Here is a 19710-nt window from a genome sequence, read left to right on the forward strand (position 1 = left end):
GCAGAGGACAGAAAAGGCCATCGGATCCTCTGGAACTGGAGTTACAGACAGTTGTTAGCTGCCATGTGGGTGCTGGGAAATGAACCCGGGTCTTCTGCAAGAACAGTCAGTGTTCTTAGCTGCTGAGCCAGCTCTCCAGCCCTTTTGTCAGCTTTCTTTATGGCAGGCCACTTCCAGACTTTGCATTGCTCCTGTGTTCTGCTTACCGACAGGTGGGATGGCTCCCCGCTGCTCTCTGAAGTCAGATGCTGTTGCCTTCACTGTCCTCAGCCTCCCTTCTTGCCCCTTGTTCCTGGAGAGCCTGAGTCATGGACTCATCCCTACTGCTAGTGGTTGTCTCGATCTTCCCTGGAAGAAATCTGGGCTGTGCTGTGAACCCCGGCCCCCCCTCCCGATTCTGTCCATTGTCATAATACAGCAGTGACTCCAGCACCCTTACCCAACCTCACTGGACCATCAGGCTCTTCTCACAACTTCTAAACCAAACAGGAACATCACACAGTGTGTACAAGATGGTGAGCTATCTCACTGCCCAGTACATACCCCATCTGGAAATGCAGGGCGAAATAATGCTCAAGGAGACAAACTTGAACTTGGACAGGTTGGAGATAGAAGGAGCCAGCAGACAGACTCTCCCTCCTTCCCCCCATGAGCTGTTTCAATCAAGTTGTATGGTTCCTGGCCTACTAGAAACATCTCCCATGACTGAGAATGGAGCCGGGGCTTTGAAGCTGGGGCCAGCTTAGTCCTGCAATCCCTGCAGTTTGCTGCTTCCTCACCTGTCTTGCTTGGTTTCTCCTCTGCCCTGCCCTGGGATGGGAACTCCAGTCAGAGCATCGGAAGTGCGGGTCTTCTGCAGAGTTAGAGCCATGGGCACATGGAACCTTTTGGGGTGATCATCTCAGAGCCAGTTTTCCGTGGAGTTCATGCCGGGAAATACTGGCGAGGAGGTTCCCCTTTTTAGGGGATGTAAGCCTATCCTTAGCCATGCTATTAGGCCTTTTGCTCACAGACTGAATGAAGGCTGGGGCTATAGACAAGGAGAGGAGTGCTAATCTAGCATGTTCTAGACCCTTGGTTCCATTCCCAGCCACACACACACACACACACACTCACACATCCTTGCTGAAACAAAACCACACTTTCATAATAACAGGAAAAGAGCGTTGTACATTTATTAAAACAACAAATAACATGAACTCAGTCTTCCCCCCATGTTTGGGGTAGGACTGAAATACAGTACATTGCCTCTTACTAGGCCTTTGAGTGAGACCCAGCCCTCCCACCAAGGAAAGGAAGTGGGCAGCTCTATCAGCTTGGCTTCCTTCCCCCTTTGTGACAATCGCCAGTCACACAATGACCAGGCGTGATCATACAAAAATTCTTGTACAAAAAGCACCAAATTGGCATACATATACAAGTATATACAAAAAAAAAATCACATTTTAAAAACGTACAAAATTTTTCATTTTGCACCAGTGTACAAAAGTGTCCTGTGTGGTTGTTTTGAGTACATTTCCAATTGTGGTTTTCAGTGGCTGCTGGACACAGCAGGGGGGCTTCTACACTAGTCCCTGTCCTCTGAGCAAAGAGAAGACATCCTTCCCCATTGCCCCCTGCCCCCGGGAGCCCCGACCCCTTCCCATGAAGGGCCTGTCCCTCCCCCTCCCCACTCTCTGCATCCAGTAGGTGTCTCATGCATCCAGCTCCTTCCTCACTGGTGTCCTGAAAGAGAAAAACAAAGACACAGAGGCCCATGGTGAAACAGGACTCAGGAGAACCCAGGGCATCTAGAACTTTGGTGCTAAGTTACCCAATGGCATCTCCAGCCTGGACTCTTCCTTTAAAAACCAAACTAGAGGGGCCAGAGAGATGGCTCAGTGGTTAAGAGAACTGTCTGCTCTTGCAGAGGACCTGGGTTCGATTCCCAGCATCTACATGGTGGCTAACAACCATCTGTAACTCCAGTTCCAGGCGATCCGACACCCTCTTCTGACCTCCTTGGTCATTGCAGGACATGGGTGCACTTACATACATGCAGGCAATATACTCATACACATACAATAGAAATAATAAATTAAAAAAAAAACTAGGATAAAGTTCAGCTGTCAAAATAGTGTGGGTTGAGCTGGTAGTGCACACCTTTAATCTCAGCATTTGGAAGGCAGAAGCACGCCGGTCTTTGTGAGTACAAGGCCAGCCTGGTCTATGTTGTAAGTTACAGGCCAGCTGGAGCTACAAGGAGGCCCTGTCTCAAACAAACGAACAAACAAAAAACAAACACTATTGGTTGCTGGGCATAATGGTGCACACCTTTAATTCCAGCATTCAGGAGGCAGAAGCAGGCAGAGCTCTGTGAGTTCTAGGCCAACCCGGTTTATGTATATTTATTCCTTGACTGGCCTGAAATATGCTATATAGTGAGACCCTGTCTCAAAAAAGCCAAAACCAAGCTGGGCATGGTGGCGCACACCTTTAATCCCAGCACTCGGGAGGCAGAAGCAGATGGATCTCTGTGAGATCATGTCTCAAAAAAAGACAAAAACAAACAAAAAATCCAAAAAACTAAAACCAAACAAAACTATGGGTTGCAGATGTCATACAAAACTCTTTGGAGCGTGACTTCCTCAGCTGCATTGAAATTCGGTTCTAGTAGCTAGGCTTGAGAAGTGACCATATTAGTGAATGTGCTATGTGTCAGATCACTCTTTCTCCCTTCTATGGACCCACCATGCTCTGACTCCCCACTACCAGCTCTTGAGCTCCTTACAATTGTGCACAGATAAGTAGCTTACAACCCAAAGAAATCCATCACTGCTCAGGGTCCCACATCTCATCTGTGGTTCAGCTGTGACCAGGAGGCCAGTTCTGTTTGTTGCTGTTTAATGGGGTTGGACAAGCATGACAGGTAGTCAGTTGCTCTACAATTAAGTGACATTTCCAGCTCTATGTATGTGTGTGTGTGTGTGTGTGTGTGTGTGTGTGTGTGTGCACAGATAGATGCATGTATGTGTGGGGGCCAGAGAAAAACTGGATGTTGTTCCTCAGGCCCTGTCCATGTTCTGTTTTGAGACAGGATCTCTAACTAGTCTGAAATTCATCAAGTCGGGCTCTAGCAGGTGAGTGAGCCCCAGGGTTCCAATAGGAATTATAAATGTGTATCACCACTGCCACCGCCTTTGGCATGTTTTATGTGGATTTGGGGGATTGAATTCCGGTCCTCATGCTTACATGACAAGCAGTACCAACTAAGCTATCTCCCCAGCCTTTCATCCCCTCCTTCCTTCCCTCCTTCCCTCCCTCTCTCCCTCCCTCCCTCTCTCCCTCCCTCCATCCCTCCCTCCCTTCCTTTCCTTCTCCCTTTCCTTTTTGCTTAGACTGGGCCTGAACTTATGATCCTCATACCTCAGTCTCCCAAGTAGCTGGGATCACGGGCCTTTACTACTATGCCCAATGAAAACCAACCGCTCAGTCGGACCGCTATATTATTAAACTTAGATGCCCAAAGGCCAGCAGACATGAGAACAGCAGTCAGGCTCAGCAGTCATGGGCTGAGCAAATTGGCAAGTGCATGTCTGTTTCAAGGGGACAACCCTTCTCATCTCAATAACAGACTAAGTTCAACTTCAGTATGATTGGTTTTCCCAGATTTTCATAGGCAGGCAACAATGCAGATTCCTAATTGAAATCTCTTTTTCATTAAAAAAAAAAAAAAAAAAAGAAAAAAAGATCAGCTCAAAGCATGGTAGCAAACACTTAAAACCCTAGCACTCAGGAGGCAGAGGCAGGAGGATCACAGCAAGCATGAGGCCAGCTTGGTCTACATAGTGAGTTCTAGGCCGGCCACAAGTATACGCCAAGACTCTACCCAAAACAGAATAGAGCGAACAAAAGGAGAGGCAGGCCTGCTGGCTTGCACCCAGGAGCGGAGGCAGCAGGATTGCCGGGCTCAGAAGTTCTTGGTTATTCATGTTTTCTGCTTTTTGCCCCCAAAGTGTACAGAAAACAGGGATTTATTACTATTTATTTAGACAGGATCTTACTGTGTAGCTCTGGTTTCCTGGAACTCACAGAGCTCCACTTGCCTCTGCCTCCCAGGTGCTGGGATTGAGGCATGCACCACCACGCCCAGTCTACTCTTCTCCTTTCTCTTTTTGAGACAGGGTCTCGCTGCATGCCTGGAACTCGCTATGCAGACCAGGCTGGCCGAGTCCAAACACTGAAATGAAAGGTGCTACCATGCCTGCTCTTAATAGTTGTGATTTATTTTCTTACTCTTAATAGCTTTAAGACACACCTTGGGACTCTGCAGAGGTGGTGATGCATACCACCTCTCCTGATAATGCCAGCACTAAGGAGAATTTTGAGTTTGAAGTCAGTTTAGGATACACAGTGAAAACAAAATAGGGCCAGCAAGATGGCTCAGCAGGTAAAGGAGCTTGCTGAGGAAGCCTGATGACCTGAATTCAGCCCCAGAATCCCATGTTGGAAGGAGGGAACTGATTCTCAAAAGTTGTCCTCTGACCTTCACATGCACGCTGTGGCATGCATTTACCTGCATTCTCACACATACACACACGACACACCACACATACAGAAAACGGTTGGGGGGGGACACCAAAATAATAATAATAATAAAGCAAAACCACATACCCTGGGCATGTGCAGCACAGCATTTTGTTCAGGTTGTCACTGAGGGAATGAGGGTGAGTGGAAGTAGGCTGATTTCTTACCTTCTTTCCCTTCTGTGGACACATCCCCTTCCTGATCTTCTTCGTCTTCAATGAACTCTTCCTCATCCTCATCTGTGACAAAGACTGTTTGTGTTAGGATGGGACTGGCTTCCCACCAGAAGAGAAATTAGCCTGCAGGGAACACTTGTCTCCATTCTGAGCACGGGAGGTGGCAGGGACCCAGGAGGTGTTAGCCTTCCAGGCCCAGGCTACACAGAGCTGGGCCCAGGTGTCTCCCCTTTCTCTTCCCTCCAGACCACAAGCTCCTTTGCTCCAAGGCATCAACAACTTTTGTCACTGGGGACTCTGTGGCCACAGGACTCTTAGGTTCTGTGCACAAAACTCTGGACAAAAACTCCTCATGCTTAGGGATCAGAGTCCTTCCTTGGTTTGAAGTCATTTGCTTGGCCTTTGAAATTGGCTTGTTCAACATCCCAGTCTGTTTGTCTCTTTATTCTGCCCTGGGGTTGGGGGGGTGAGTGAGGCTTAGGATAGGAGTAGGTCTCCAACACCAGAGGGGCAGTGGCCAAGCTGCAACCTGTGTCCTACTTCCTCATCCTGGGATGTCACTTTCAAACTTTCCTAACAGGGCCAGGTCCCTTTCTCAACCCCCTCCCAGGCCTTCAGGGAACTGCAGAGTCATCATTTGTCAAAAGCACCAAAATCCAGGGCATGGTAGCTCCGGAAGCTGAAGCAGGAGGATCGCCAAGAGTTGGAGTACATCTTGGGGGTACACAGTGAATTCTAGGTTAGCCTTGGCTATAGACTGGGGCCTTATTTCAAAAACCCAAACCAAAACAACAACAAGAAAATAACAGCAAAGTTTAGTTAGAACTTGCCCACTCCTTTGCCAGTGTCAAGCTGTCTACATTCTATCTCAGAGAGTCTTAGAGCCAGATGGCCCTGGGTGAGGTTTGCACAGGCTGCTTGTAAGCCGTGTGGCCTTGAACAAGTCTCTTACCCTGTTTGCGCTTTAGTTTCTCTCTCTCTCTCTCTCTCTCTCTCTCTCTCTGCCTTCTATTTTTATTTCATGTGTATGGGTATTTTGCCTGCCTATATGCACCCATGCATGTAATGTCAGCAGAAACAAGAGGAGGGTATTGGATTCCCTGGAGTTACATAACAGTTGTCAGCCGCCATGTGGGTCCTGGGAACTGAACGCGGGTCCTCTGCAAGAGCAGCCAGTGCTCTTAACTGCTGAGCCATCTCTCCAGTCCCCAGTTTAGTTTCTTAAACTATGAAATAAGGTGGTAACAGAACCTTCACAAAGAGTTGTATTAAATGATAGAATTTTTGCTTTAGGTAAAGGTCTCAGTGCTTAGAACATGGACAGGGTCCTAATAAACACTATCTATTGGGTGCTGGAGAGCTAGCTCAGTGGTTAAGAGCACTGGCTGCTCTTGCAAGGACCCAGGTTCAATTCCCAGCATCCATATGGTGGCTAACAACCATCCATAGTTCTAGTTCCAGGGGATCCAACCCCCTCTTCGGACTGCTACAGGCATTGCATGACACAAGTACACTTATGCATGCAGGCAATATACTCTTACACATAAAATAAAAATAAGTAAAAAAAAAATTGTGTGTTTTTTTGAGACAGGGTCTCCCTGTAGCCCCAGCTGGCCTTGAACTCAGAGATCCACCTGCCTCTGCCTCCCCAGTTCTGGGACTACAGGAATGTGCCACCACACCCAGCTAAGTAAAATATTTTTAAAAAACACTATCTATGGGGCTGGAGAGATGGCTCAGCGGTTAAGAACACTGTTTTTGCAGAAGACCCAGGTTAGAATCCCAGAACCCACATGGCAGCTAACAACTGTGTGTTAACTCCAGTTCCAACCGGCAGCCTCTTCTGTCCTCCACAGGCACTGCATGACACAGGTGCACTTACCTACATGCAGGCAATACATGCATACACATAAAATAAAAATAATAAAATATTTAAAAAAAAACACTATTGGAATCCTCCCCATTTACCTCAGAGGAAACAGGCTCAGGGTGGTAATGGGGGGAGGGGTGTGCAGGTCTTCACTGTGTTATGTTCACACAGTAGAACCTGCTGTTTTATCTTTTCTTTTTTTAATATTTTATTTATTATTTTTATTTTATGTGTATGAGTGTATTGCCTGCATGTATGTGAGTGCACCCATGTCGTGCAATGCTGTGGATATCAGAAGAGGGCTTCAGATTTCCCTGGAACTGGAGTTAAGGACGGTTCATAGCTGCCATGTAGGTGCTGGGGATTGAACCTGGGTCCTCTGCAAGAGTAATCAGTGCTCTTAACCGCTGAGCCATCTCTCCAGTCCCTATCTTTTCTATCTTTCTATCTTTTTTTTTTCAGACAGCCTTACTATGTAGCTCAGGCTGGTCTCAAAACGCACCATTCTGTCTTAGTTTCTGAAGTGCTGGGATGCCAAGACTATACTAGCATGCCTTCACTTTTATTTAGAAAATGAAGCTCTGGGAAGCAGAGGAAGAGCTGGGGACAGTCAGTGCTAGAGTGTTTGCCTAGAAAGCATGAAGCCCTAGGTTCATGCTCCAGTACTGTCCCTTGATACAAAAGCAAACTCCATGGGCAGAGGAGGCTTGCCAAAAGTCACACAGATAGCACACAAACAGCAGAGTCAGGATTTGAATTCAGATCTGCCTGGTCCCAGATGCCATGATCCTCAGATCCATGTATAATTAATTTATTAAGCAGCAATTAGGTGTGCTAGGCTCTGGGCTAGCTAGGGATCTTTGTTAGTGGATCTGCCTCCCAAAAGGACTCAAAGAGAGAGAGAGGGAGAGATGTGGGCTTTCATGGGTCAAGTAGGCATATAGGCAAATGGTACTACCATTTCCTTTACCTGTCCCAAAGTCAATGGCCTTCAGGGCCTCTGCTATGTGCTCTAAATCCAAAGTAAAGTAGTCCATGTTTTCAAAGCCCTGTTCTGTCTTCCCCAGCTGGCAGCCTTTGGACGCTTCCACAATGCTGTAGGGGAGAAAGGTAGGATGAGATCTCTGGGCTCCATGCAAAGAGGGGCATCTTAGCCTCAGTTCTATGTGGGTCCATGCTAGACCCAAACCCCACCCCTGATGTGAGAGGTATCCTAAGGGGGCGGATGGTTCAAGAAGGCAAGGAACATGAGCCAGAGGTGAGCCCCACCCCCGCAGACCTACTGCACAGGATCCTAACTGGGCAGTTAACAGAAGCCCCGGGGTGGGGGTGGGGTGTTGTTCAGGCACGGAACACGGTCCCTGAGATACTGACCTCTTGATGAGTTGCTTGGCACTCTGTGGAGAAAGAACAGAGGTTAGCATTGCAGAATGAGTGACCCCAGGAGTCCTCATGTCATGGATAGACTCCAGGTACCATTCCTCAGTGCAGATATAACTCACTCCCTGCCCTGAGCTAGACAGAACTTAGACCTTTCCCTTCTATCCATGAGTAGCACAGGTCTTGGTCAGCCCTGTTCCCCAGGGCTTTCCCATTGTCCTGGCAGGAAGCTAAGATCCTCAAGGCATTCTACCAAACACTCCTGATGCTTGACATCCATAGATGAGAGTTGGCTGAACTACTTTTTCAGTCTTATGGTCTAGACATTGTTTTGGTTTTTTTTTTGAGACAAGGTTTCCCTGGAGCCTCAGCAGGCCTGGAACTCCCTATGTAGACCAGGCTGGCCTTGATCTCTCAGAGATCCACCTGCCTCTGCCTTTCGAGTACTGGGATTAAGAGCATGTACCACCATGCCTAATAGTTGGTTTTGCTTTTTAAGACAAAGTTTCATGTAGTCCAGGCAGGCCCAGAACTTGCTATGTAGCCAGGAATGACCTTGAACTCCTGATTATCCTGACTTCCAAGAGCTAGGATAATAGGCATGTGTCACCATGCTCAGCTTGAAGGTATACTTGATGGGCTGAACTTTGAAATCTTAGAGCCAGGGCTGGAGAGATGGCTCAGCAGTTAAGAATACTTTCTGTTCTTCCAGAGGACCTGGGTTCAATTCCCAGGACCCACATGGCACTAACCGTCCATAACTCCAGTTCCAGGGCATCCAATACCCTCTTCTGGCCTCTGCAGGCATTGCATGACATGGGTGCACTTATATGCATGCAGGTAATAAATTCATACACATAGAATAAAAATAATTAAAGGCCAGGCATGGTGGCACATGTCTTTAATCCCAGCACTTGGGAGGCAGAAGCAGGGGGAATCTCTGTGAGTTTGAGGCTAGCCTGGTCTATATAGGGAGTTCCAGGTCAGGGAGACTCTATCCAAAAATACCTAATAATAATAATAATAATAATAATTAAAGTCTTATAGCTGAGCTATCCATCACACCCACCCTGCTCATGTAGGGCAAGATTATACCTTGTTTATCTCTGTTCTTACCCCAGTGCCTGGCCCACAACAGGTGCTCAATGAATTGCCTCTATTTGAGACACTGTATTTGGCAGCTTCTAAAGTCATTTCACAAATATCCTCTTAGTTCATCCTCATAAAGTTAATAAGAGGAAGGCAGAGATTGCCACAAGCCCACATTACAGAAGAAACACTTGCTGAGGGAGTTTTGTTGTTTTTGTACTGGGGATTGAATCTAGGGTCTCACCAATTTCCCTGATTACCCTTGAATTTAGAATCTTCCAGCCTCAACCTTCCAAGTGCTGGGATTATAGGCATGTTCCACTAACCCAGCTCACTGCTAAGGCTTAAATGACTTGTTCAAGGGCCCATGGAGGCCAGTAAAAGCACATGAACCCACCCAGAATCTCCAAGTGCTGCTCACCATGAGGAAGGTGGCCCCGCCAGGCTCGTCCAGGGACTGGATGGCTGTCTCTACGAGCTTGGTGGACTTCTCCAGCTGCTCTCGGTACTGCAGGATCAGGGCCTCAATGAAGCCCAGCTTCTCCTCCTGCTCCTGTGTGATCCGCTGTAGCAGCTCACTCTTCTTCTCATCCAGGATGGCGTAGAGGGCATCAAACTTCTGGCTCAGCTCTTCCTTCACCTGGTGGCTGTTTTCCTGGGGACAGAAATCCTACAGTCACATCTTGTGGAGTCTTGACTCCCTTCTGGGTCAGAAAAATCCAGTTATCTACAATAAGAAGAGATCCTACCAGATCCCTGTCATACAGAAGGCAGAGTAAAGGCTAACGGGAAGAAAGTACCTGCAGAAGGCTGGCATGACAGTGCACTCCTGGAATTCTAGCACTCAGGAGGCTGAGGCAGGAGTGCAAGTTTAAGGACTGCCAGGGCTATGGAGTGAGTTTAAGGCCAACTTGAACAACTTAATACGACCTTGTCTCAAAATAAAAAGTAAAAAGATCCGCCAGGCATGGTGGCGCATGCCTTTAATCCCAGCATTCGGGGGCAGAAGCAGGTGGATCTCTGTGAGTTCAAGGCCAGCCTGGTCTACATAGTGAGTTCCAGGACAGCTGGGGCTACAGGAAGACCCTGTCTCAAAAACACCAAAAAAATAAAAATAAAAAGATTATAGAATAATGCCAGAAAATATTAGTCTATGACCTGACCTGGCCTCCCTTGGTGAACGCAGATCAGTAGATGAATCTTTTCAAACCTGACTCAGTAAAGCACAAATAAGAGAGAAAAATAGATTAACTAATGAGGCCGCCTAAAAACAGTTTTACAGAGCCCTGCACCAATTCACAACAGATAATAGAACTCAGGGCCAGACAGATAATAGGAACGACAGCCATTTATTGCTAAGAGACTGTCTGAATATTTGTGCATAAAACAGCCACTACAAGTTCTTTAATCACATTTCCTAAATCGCAAAGAGAAAGAAAGAGAGAGAGAGAGAGAGAGAGAGAGGGAGGGAGGGAGGGAGGGAGGGAGGGAGAGAGGGAGAGAGAGAAAGGAAACTGTGATGTATCACAGTAGCTGCTGGGTGACAGCTGGAGGCTGTTGTCAGGGAGAATAGCAAAGGTCTTGGGTCTTATGGGTGTGACTCCTCATGTCCTGCGTCACATGTTTCCTGGGGGGAGGTAGAAACAGCTCCTCCCTTGCAGCCTCCCTAGAGGACATCTCCCCACACAGATGTTCTACCTTACTGCTTTGCTTTTGTCTTTTTGTTGTTGTTGTTTTCATTTTTGTTTTGGTCTTTTTGAGACAGGGTCTCCCTGTAACCCCAACTGTCCTGAAACTCACTATGTAGACCAGGCTGGTCTCGAACTCACAGAGGTCCACCTGCCTCTGCCTCCCGAGTGCTTGGACTAAAGGCCTGCGCCACCACGCCCGGCCCTTACTGCTTCTCTTGTAAAAATCTCTGAATGGAGTGCAGCTAGGGGAATCACAGTGTTTCTTTCCTTATCATGACTTTCTGTCCACTTCCAATTATGGTGTCCCCCACCCCTTTTGAGACAGGGTCTCATTGTGTAGTCCTGGCTGGTCTGGAACTTATAATGTAGATCAGGGTGGCTTTGAACTCACAGCAATCTACCTGCCTCTGCCTCCCAAGTGTTGGGACCAAAGGCTGCACCACCACACTGGGCTTCCTGCCCCTTATCATCACTAGCACCTTTCCTCAAGAAGAGACTAGGACTTTAAATGTTCTCTCAGGATTAGGAGAACTTCCTTCCTTCCTTCCTTCCTTCCTTCCTTCCTTCCTTCCTTCCTTTTTTTCAAAAAGGGTTTCACTATGTAGCTCAGACTGGGTTCCAGTTTTTGAGAAATAGTCTCATGTATCCCAAGCTGACCTCAAACTCATTACGTGTTGGATCCTCTTAGCACCATCTCCCAAATGCCGAGATTACAGGCATGCACCTCACATCTGACTGGGAAAGCTACCTTCTGCCTTCCTCAGTCTGTGGACCCAGCAATCTCTCAAAACCTCAAGAGTTCCTTAGAAATGCTGAACTGAAGTTAGGCATGGTGGCTCATGCCTGTCATCCCAACACTCTGGAGGAAGAGCAGGAGATCAGGAATTCATGGCCAATATGGGCTATATAGCCAAATCTGCACTCCAGGCTATATAAGACCTTAAAAAAAAAAAATAGAAAGAAGCCAGATGTGGTGGTGCATACCTTTAATCCCAGCACTTGGGAGGCAGAGGCAGGTGGATCTCTATGAAGTCAGTCTGGTCTACATAGAGAGTTCCAGGTCAGCTGGGGCTACAGGGAAATCTTGTCTTAAAAAAACAAAAAACAAAAAAAGACCGAAAAGCAAAACAAAACAAGCCAGGCATGGTGGTGTAAGCCTTTAATTCTAGCACTTGGGAAGCAGAGGCAGGTGGATCTCTGTGAGTTCAAGGCCAGCCTGGTCTACATAGTGACTTCCAGGCTAGCTGGAGCTGCAGGGAGACCCTGTCTCATAAAGGCAAAAAACAAAACAAAACAAAACAAAAACCCACCTCAAACAAACAAAACAGCCCAAGGGGCTGAAGAGATGGCCCAGCGGTTAAGAGCACTGGCTGCTCTTGCAGAGGACCTTAGTTCAATTCCCAGCACCCACACACCCGTACCTCCAGTTCCAGGGGACCTGACGCCTTCTCTGATCCTCTCCGACCTTGCATGACATGGGTGCACCTAACTACATGCAAGCAACACATTCATACACATAAAATAAAAAAGCATAAATAAAAATTTAAAACACAACCCAAAACGAGAGAGAGAGAGAGAGAGAGAGAGAGAGAGAGGCAGAGAGACAGAGATCAAGAGTGCTTCATTCCAGAAAATCAGAAGCTGAGTTCTCACACTAGCCAGACTGAAGTGTGTGCCTTCAAAGGTTTAAAGGTCAAGGTGCCTTGCTCTACAGCAAAATTATTAATGTTGGGGACACTCTGGCAATTATTGTAAGGATGATCTCTGAAGTCAGGAAACAATCAGGTCTGTGTTGATTTGGGGCAGGGCCTGACACAGCTGTACTCAAAGAGTATTTGCTGTGTGGAGGAATGATTGATTGAGTCACTGTCATCTTTATTGGCCACCTGAGGCTCTAGACTTCTACCTGCACTCACAACTCAGGCTGAGCCTTCCCCAGAGACCAGGGGCACTGCAGATTTCAACACCCACCCTGGGGACTGGACTGCTCTGTGCTCTCACCTTGGTCACTCGGCAGGAGTCCTCCAGTTGAGTGATGATGGTCTGTATTCGGTCGTTCCCTGCCACCAGCATAGAGATGCAGTTGCTCAGTTCAGTCTGGATGGGAGGGGAATGAGGGAGGACAGACAGAAATAAACTCAAGGCCGGCTGCTTGGGTACGGCAGCAACATGGTATTTCTGCTCCCCTCTCTGATACAGTCGCCAGTATGGGTGCCATCTCACTTTCTTGGGTGTAACTCAGGTCAGGTCTAAAGCATAGACTACCAGAGATATGGCATCCTTTCTCTACAGATGAGGTCCAGAGAGGGGAACTGAGCACCCGAAAAACACATGGCAAAGTACTGACAAAGGAAAGTCTAGTGTCTGAGGAAAAAAAAAATGGGGAGTTTTAGAAGACAGAATCCAAAAGATGAGTGGGCTGTGGGAAATACAGTGTGCAGAAAAAATGGGCTATAGAATACTGGGGTTGCCAGGGACCTGGGGAGGGGCTCTAATATGGCCTCCTGCTGCAGAGATTATAAATCTGGGGGAGGTGAGAGGCTCAGGTAGAGAGGTCTGGTACCCAGAGTATACAGGAGGGGAAGCCATGGCCTAGTGGCCTGGCCCTAGAGTCTGGCCTGTCCCCTGTGGCCACACCCAGGTGCTCTCAAGTGGCTCTAAGTATAACCCATGAGCTCAGCCACCTCCCCAGGGAGGAAAAGGTCACTGTCCTTGTGGCCTGGGAAGTCCCTCCAGAGGGACTATTCCTGAAAGGCCGGCTCAGCACATCTACAAGGGTCAAAGCTACCTCCCAAATTATCTGGGGGCAGCAGCGGCTGCAGCCAGTACCTTCTGGCCCTGGAAGACGCTCTGTAGTGGGGCCACCTCGCAGGCTTGGTGGGCCCCAAACACCTTGCACATGGAGCAGGTGGGCACCTCGCACGTGAGGCAGTAGATGTTGATTTTTTCATCCTCGTGCTCCTTGCACATCGGGTGGCTGCCTTTCTGCAGAGGCCGACTGAAGCAGAGAAGATTCACAAGTCAGGGGCACCCCCAGTCCCTGTCTCCTCCCCATCTCAAAGCATAAGAAGCTACCACATCCATATGGCAGCTCCCAGCGGGTCAGGCTGCTCCAAACATTTGCTTTTGATCTTCTGGAAGCCAGGACCTGTCCCTATACTCTAACTGTCCCTATACTCAAACCTGTCCCTATACTCTAACACCCAAACTCCAGTGTCCGAGCTGGCCTAGGTCAGTGCAGAGGACATGGTGAGGAACCCAGAACTCTGGTCAGACCTGAAGATCTTAGAGAAGAGGAAACAAGGTCCCAGGAAGGTGAAAGGACTCACCCAAGGTCACCCAGCAGGTCAGGCAGGGGAGGCTAGAGCGCCTTTATTCTATTTATAGTTCCCACTGCTTTTGGTTAGCTCAGGCCTGGGCTTGGAGCTAAGCAATTTATTCCGATGGCCTCCCTGAAGCCTATTTTTAATCCACCAGACTGTGTTCTCCATTCAGACAGGGAAGTATGCCTGTTTTTCTCCCTGAGTCTGTAGAGTACAGTGCGTGGCATGGAGACTTTGGTAATTAAATACAGGTCGAAACACATCCTGATGGTGCCTGACGAGCTTTGTGTGCACCCCAAGCCACACAAACGGCACATGGGGGGCCAGAGCATCCAGCAGCCCAACACAAGCCTTCACCCTACAGGCAGAAGTTCTCGAGATCTCAGAATTTCTTTTCTTTTTAATTAAAAAAATTACATTTATGGGGCTGGAGAGATGGCTCCGCAGTTAAGAACACTGGTTGTTCTTGTAGAAGACCAGGGTTTGAATCCCAACACCCACATGGCAGCTAACAACTGTCCGTAACTCCAGTTCCAGGAGATCCGACAGCCTCTTCTGGCCTCCTCGGGCATTGCATGACACGGGTACACTTACCTACATGCAGGCAATACACACATACACATAAAATAAAAATAATAAATAAATTTTTTTTAATTATATTTTTAGGCCGGGCGTGGTGGCACACACCTTTAATCCCAGCACTCGGGAGGCAGAGGCAGGTGGATCTCTGTGAGTTCAAGGCCAGCCTGGTCTACATAGTGAGTTCCAGGACAGCTGGGGCTACAGGAAGACCCTGTTTCAAAAAGACCAAAAAAAATTATATTTAATTATTGTGCATATGTACCACAGAGTGCCTGTAGAGGTCAGACTATACCTTGAAGGAGTCGGTTCTCTTTTTACCATGTGGGTCCTGGGACTTGAACTCAGGTCATCAGGCTTGGAAACAATCACCTTTACCTGCTGAGCCATCTTGCCCTAGAGTCTCTTCTAGTCTGCTCTAACTCTAGTCCCAGGATGCCTTTCTCCTTTATTGCTTTTTTCTGCTTAGGATGCCTGGTGCTCTTCTCTTAGAGCACTGGTCATTTCCCAGCCTAGACTGGGGTTTTAGAGTCTAAGCCATACCTCTTACCACCATGTCTACACCACCTCTGATCCCCAGTTCCTAAGCTCCTGGGCATTGAATAAATGTCAAATGGTGACCCCATCAGTGTCTAGGGAACTCATTTCTTAACAGCCCTGCATGGCTGATCACGCCCCAGGCTTTACTGTCTCCTCCTGTTCTCAAAGGAGCGCCTTTCCAGACCCATCTTTTTGTATCTTTGAGCCCCATACTATGCCCATGCTGGCAGAGATGTCCCTGGTGCTACCTGTTGCTGGGGCACAGGGGTGAGGCAGGATCCCAAGGGCCTACAGTAGCCTGGGCCCACCTCCCTCCTTGCTGCTCATGTTCAAAGCTAGATTCTGCCACTTGCTTGCTTGGTGAGTTTGGGATAAGTGACCCATCCTCCAAGCCTATGGCAGCCATGTCAGAAGTTGTCTCCAAAGTTGTGACCTGCGGAGCCCTGAGCAGACCCTCACTAAGCGCAGCTACTGTTGTCACTTATGAGGAAAGGACTCAAAAGTTTCAGATATAACATGATCTTCAGGCGTCAACAATGGTGGGCTAACATTTGGTATAATATCACTTATACTGCTGTTGTTATTATTATAGTCATAAATATGCATTGGGCTGACAAGATGGCTCAGTGGATAAGGGTACTTGCAGCACAAGTCTAACAACCTGGGTTCAATCCCTGGAATCCACACAGAAGTGGAAGGAGAGAACCAACTCCACAAAGCTGTTGGGGCACAGGGGTGAACCTCCATTTCCTCATGGTACAATGGGGATGAGATAGGCTCATGACATCATGGAGGGAATAGAGAAGGGAAATGTATGGAGGAAGCGAAGGCAGCACCCACATGTAGGCAGGGCTGATGGTATTTGCTAGCTTTCACATTTCCTATTGACATCCTGTTTGACAGGAACAGATCTTACTGTTTGTTCCCTTGGCTGAAGCTCCGAAGGTTCACCAGAGATCCTTCAACACATTGAACGTTGGTAACAGAGGCAGAAGGGTCACCTCCCTCAGGATGGGGGCACTGCCTGCAGTCAGTTCTCTCTCTCTCTCTCTCTCTCTCTCTCTCTCCCCCTCCCTCCCCCCCACTTTCTAATTCTGAGACACAGTTCCAATTTATAGGCTGGCTGATCTTGAAGTCTCACTCCCAGTGCTGGGAGATTACAGGTGTGCACTACGTTCTCTGACCTGAAGGTTTTAGACCATGAAGGCCCAGAGGTCAGCAGTCCAAGAGTCTTGTTGGGATGTTCTGATTTATTTAATGGATGAACAGATAAACTGATATTGGTGCTGTGGATCCCAACACCCAGACCATGGTCTTCTGTATTCTGAGCAGGTCCTCTAGCACTTAACAATACCCCAGTCTTCTTAAAGATCTCCCCAGTAACTGTATCTCTCCAGTTTGAGACCCAACACTGTATGGCCCCTGCCACTCACAAATTCTTCGTGAGACAGAGCTGTTGTTTGCTAAGCGAGGAGACCAGGAGCTAGAAAGACTGGGTCAACTCCCAGATCTTTCTTGTCTCATCTGGTAAACCTTGGGTAATTGATTGCACTTATTGTTGTTTATTGTTGTTATTATTGGAGAAGTTGAGATAGGGTCTCATCTGTAGCCAAGGCTTGCTTAGAATGAACTATATAGCCCAGGCTGGCCTGGAACTCATAGCGATCCCCTGCCTCTGCCCCCCAAGTACTGTGATCACAGGTGTGAGCTATCACACCTGGCTGATTTCCCCTCTTTGAGATTCTGTTTTCTCCTCTTCGGAATGCGGATTATCACAGTCCTACTCCATCCAGCATGGGAAGCATCGCTGGTGCTCCATATAGACCAGTTGGCTACAGCCTCCTGGGGCACAGGCTTTTCTTCCCTGGGCTTATGACTCAGTGCCCCCTAAAGACAAGCCTGATCTCTGGGCTCTTTCCCATGCCCCCAGTGAACCCAAGAGCCAAGGTCCTGCCTGAAGTGAAGGGAGACGGCCCTCCGTACCTGCCAGTGTAGCTAGCCTCCCAGGGGCTGGGCCCTGAGCAGATGAGGACTTGGAATGGGTCTGGGAGGCATGGCTGGCGCAGGAGGCTGTGCAGCAAAGACTCACACTGACCTGGAGCACTCCTGCTTGTAAATGTCAATGATGTTCTCCACAAGCAGATTCCGCTGCAGGCCGTACACCCCGTGCCGGTCCATGATCACCTCGTGGCGGCATGAGGGGCAGCGGAAACGGCCTCCAGACATGGACACTGAGCCACCGCGATTGGTCCAGTAAGGATTTGCAGCCTGTTGGCGGCCAAGGCAGAGATGAGGATGGCACTCCTTTGCTCTCCAGTCTCCTGTTCTCCCCAACCCCCAACTCTCAGTGCTCCCCATTCTCACTCTTCCGAACAAAGGACTGTACTTCTGGTCTTGAACTAGAACCAGCCTACCCACAGGAGTGCCTTGGTTGAAGTACTGAAGCAGTTAACAGGTTCAGGGTAGGCAGACTTTCATTCAGTTCACATGACTTTGGTCTCTATGCCTCAGTTTACCACTGATATAATGGGCTTTATAGCTAGAGCCTGCTCCTGGAGCTGCATATATATATATATATAAATTTTTTTTTTTTTTTGGTCTTGAGACAGGGTCTCCCTGTAGCCCCAGCTGTCCTGGAACTCACTATGTAGACCAGGCTGGCCTTGAACTAGCAGAGATCTGCCTGCCTCTGCCTCCCAAGTGCTGGGATTAAAGGTGTGTTCCACCACGTCCGATTTATATATATATATATATATTAAAGATGTTATTTTTACTTTATGTGTATGAGTGTTTTGCCTACATGTATCTAAGTGCACCACATGTGTGCAATACTGGTGGAAGACAGTTGTTAGCTGCCACGTGGGTGCTAGGAGCCAAGCCTGAGTCCTCTGCACATGTGCTTTGAAACACTGAGCCTTTGGGCCGGTGTGGTGGCACAGGCCTTTAATCCCAGAATTTGGGAGGCAGAGGCAGATTTCTGTGAGCTCGAGGCCAGCCTGGTCTACATAGTGAGTTCCAGGCCAGCTGTGGCAACAGGGAGACCCTATCTCAAAAAAAAGAAAAAAGGAAATAAAAGGAAAAAAAGAAACACTGAGCCATCTCTCCAGTCCCCTGGGACTACTGCTTTGAAGATGACATAGTGGCTGGGCTGGGCGTGGTGGCACCTGTCTTTAATCCCAGCACTCAGGTGGCAGAGGCACTCGGATCTCTGAGATCAAGACCAGCCTGGTCTACATAGTAAGTTCTAGGCCAGCTAGGGATACAGGGAGACCCTGTCTCAAAAAGACCGAAATCAATCAATCACTAAAATAAAATTTAAAAAGACATAGTCAAAGAACATTTTTGGTCTTTTGTTTCTGTTTCTCAGACAGGGCTTTACCACGCATGCCCAGTTGACCTCAAAATTCACTAGATAGCCTAGACTGGCCTCAGACTCTCAGTCCTCCTCCTGCCTCAGTCTCCTAAGTGCTGGGAGTATAGGCATGCACCACCACACCTGGCTTTGGACCCAGGACCTTTGAATCCTGCCTCCCAGTTCAATCTGGGCATCTATTCCCTTTCCCTCCTCAGGAAGATGGAGACCCTCCTGTCCCAGGTTGTACCAATCAGCCTCGAAGGGAAGATGCCCCTGTGGTTCAGGGCCTCCTGCCACCCTCCTCCAGAGCTCTGGGCCCCCTGCCACCCTGGAGCTGGCTCCTGTCCCACAGTCTGGTTTCTTTCTCCTCTCTGCCTGCCTCCTCTTATCTCTTGAGGCCTTTGACTCCTGACTACAGAATCAACAGCAGGCAGGGGACTGTGGGCAGGGTGAGAATGGGACCCTCAGGTGAGGAGAGTCCACCACGCTTGGCCTCCCCTAAGCCCTGCTGACCCTCAGCTTTTCCCAGACGCCTTTGCAGGGCTGGACACTGGAGCAAATGCTCAAAAGAGTCCTAGACTAACAGGAAAGGAAGCTGAGTAGCTGCACCCCTCCCGTGGGGGTGGAGGGGTGGGGTCCCCAGGGCCAGGTCCTGTCCAGCACCAACCTGAAAGATGTCGTTGGCACACTTCCGGCAGAGGTTGTGCTGGCAGGGAAGGATGACCACAGGCTTGGTAAACATCTCCAGGCAGATGGGACAGATCAGCTGCTTCTCCAGGTTCTCCATGGGGTTTCCATCCGGAATCAGGCTAGACTTGTAATCCATATTACTTCGCGTGTGGCTGCCTCTTCCACGAGTCACACTAAGGGGAACCGGAGGTCTTGCCTTTCTCTCCAAGCTCACTCGGATCCCCTTTGTCTTCTCTTCTGGCTCCTGAACTCTGTCTTGGTCTGAGGCCCCTCTGATATTTATAGCTGCACCTCCCTGTCACATGAGCCCCAGGAGGGGACCAGCTGAGCATTCCGAAGCCAAGCGGCTGGCAGGGCTTGAGTTTCCTCCAGGCCCCAAAGATTTGGCCCTCTCGGATCACATGCCACATGCAAGGATGAGCAATCTCTGTTCCCCTGGGATGGGGGTCGT

The 19710-nt window shown here is 48.6% G+C and overlaps 1 protein-coding gene across 1 annotated transcript; it reads right to left on the bottom strand.

The window, feature by feature from the left end:
- Positions 1-1150: 1150 nt before the first annotated feature.
- On the bottom strand, positions 1151-19506 carry Trim63 (tripartite motif containing 63). The gene is made up of 9 exons (XM_008836799.3): positions 19237-19506; positions 17310-17482; positions 13602-13770; positions 12774-12869; positions 9503-9736; positions 7987-8009; positions 7583-7707; positions 4734-4805; positions 1151-1725 (listed from the first exon to the last, which is right to left on the bottom strand). Exons 1-9 carry the CDS (start codon positions 19393-19395, stop codon positions 1715-1717), a joined length of 1062 nt encoding a protein of 353 aa, XP_008835021.1. The 5' UTR covers positions 19396-19506; the 3' UTR covers positions 1151-1714.
- Positions 19507-19710: the final 204 nt, after the last annotated feature.

This window comes from Nannospalax galili, unplaced genomic scaffold (assembly GCF_000622305.1).
Source record: "Nannospalax galili isolate Female #2095 unplaced genomic scaffold, S.galili_v1.0 scaffold1258, whole genome shotgun sequence".
Classification (NCBI taxonomy): Eukaryota; Metazoa; Chordata; class Mammalia; order Rodentia; family Spalacidae; genus Nannospalax; species Nannospalax galili.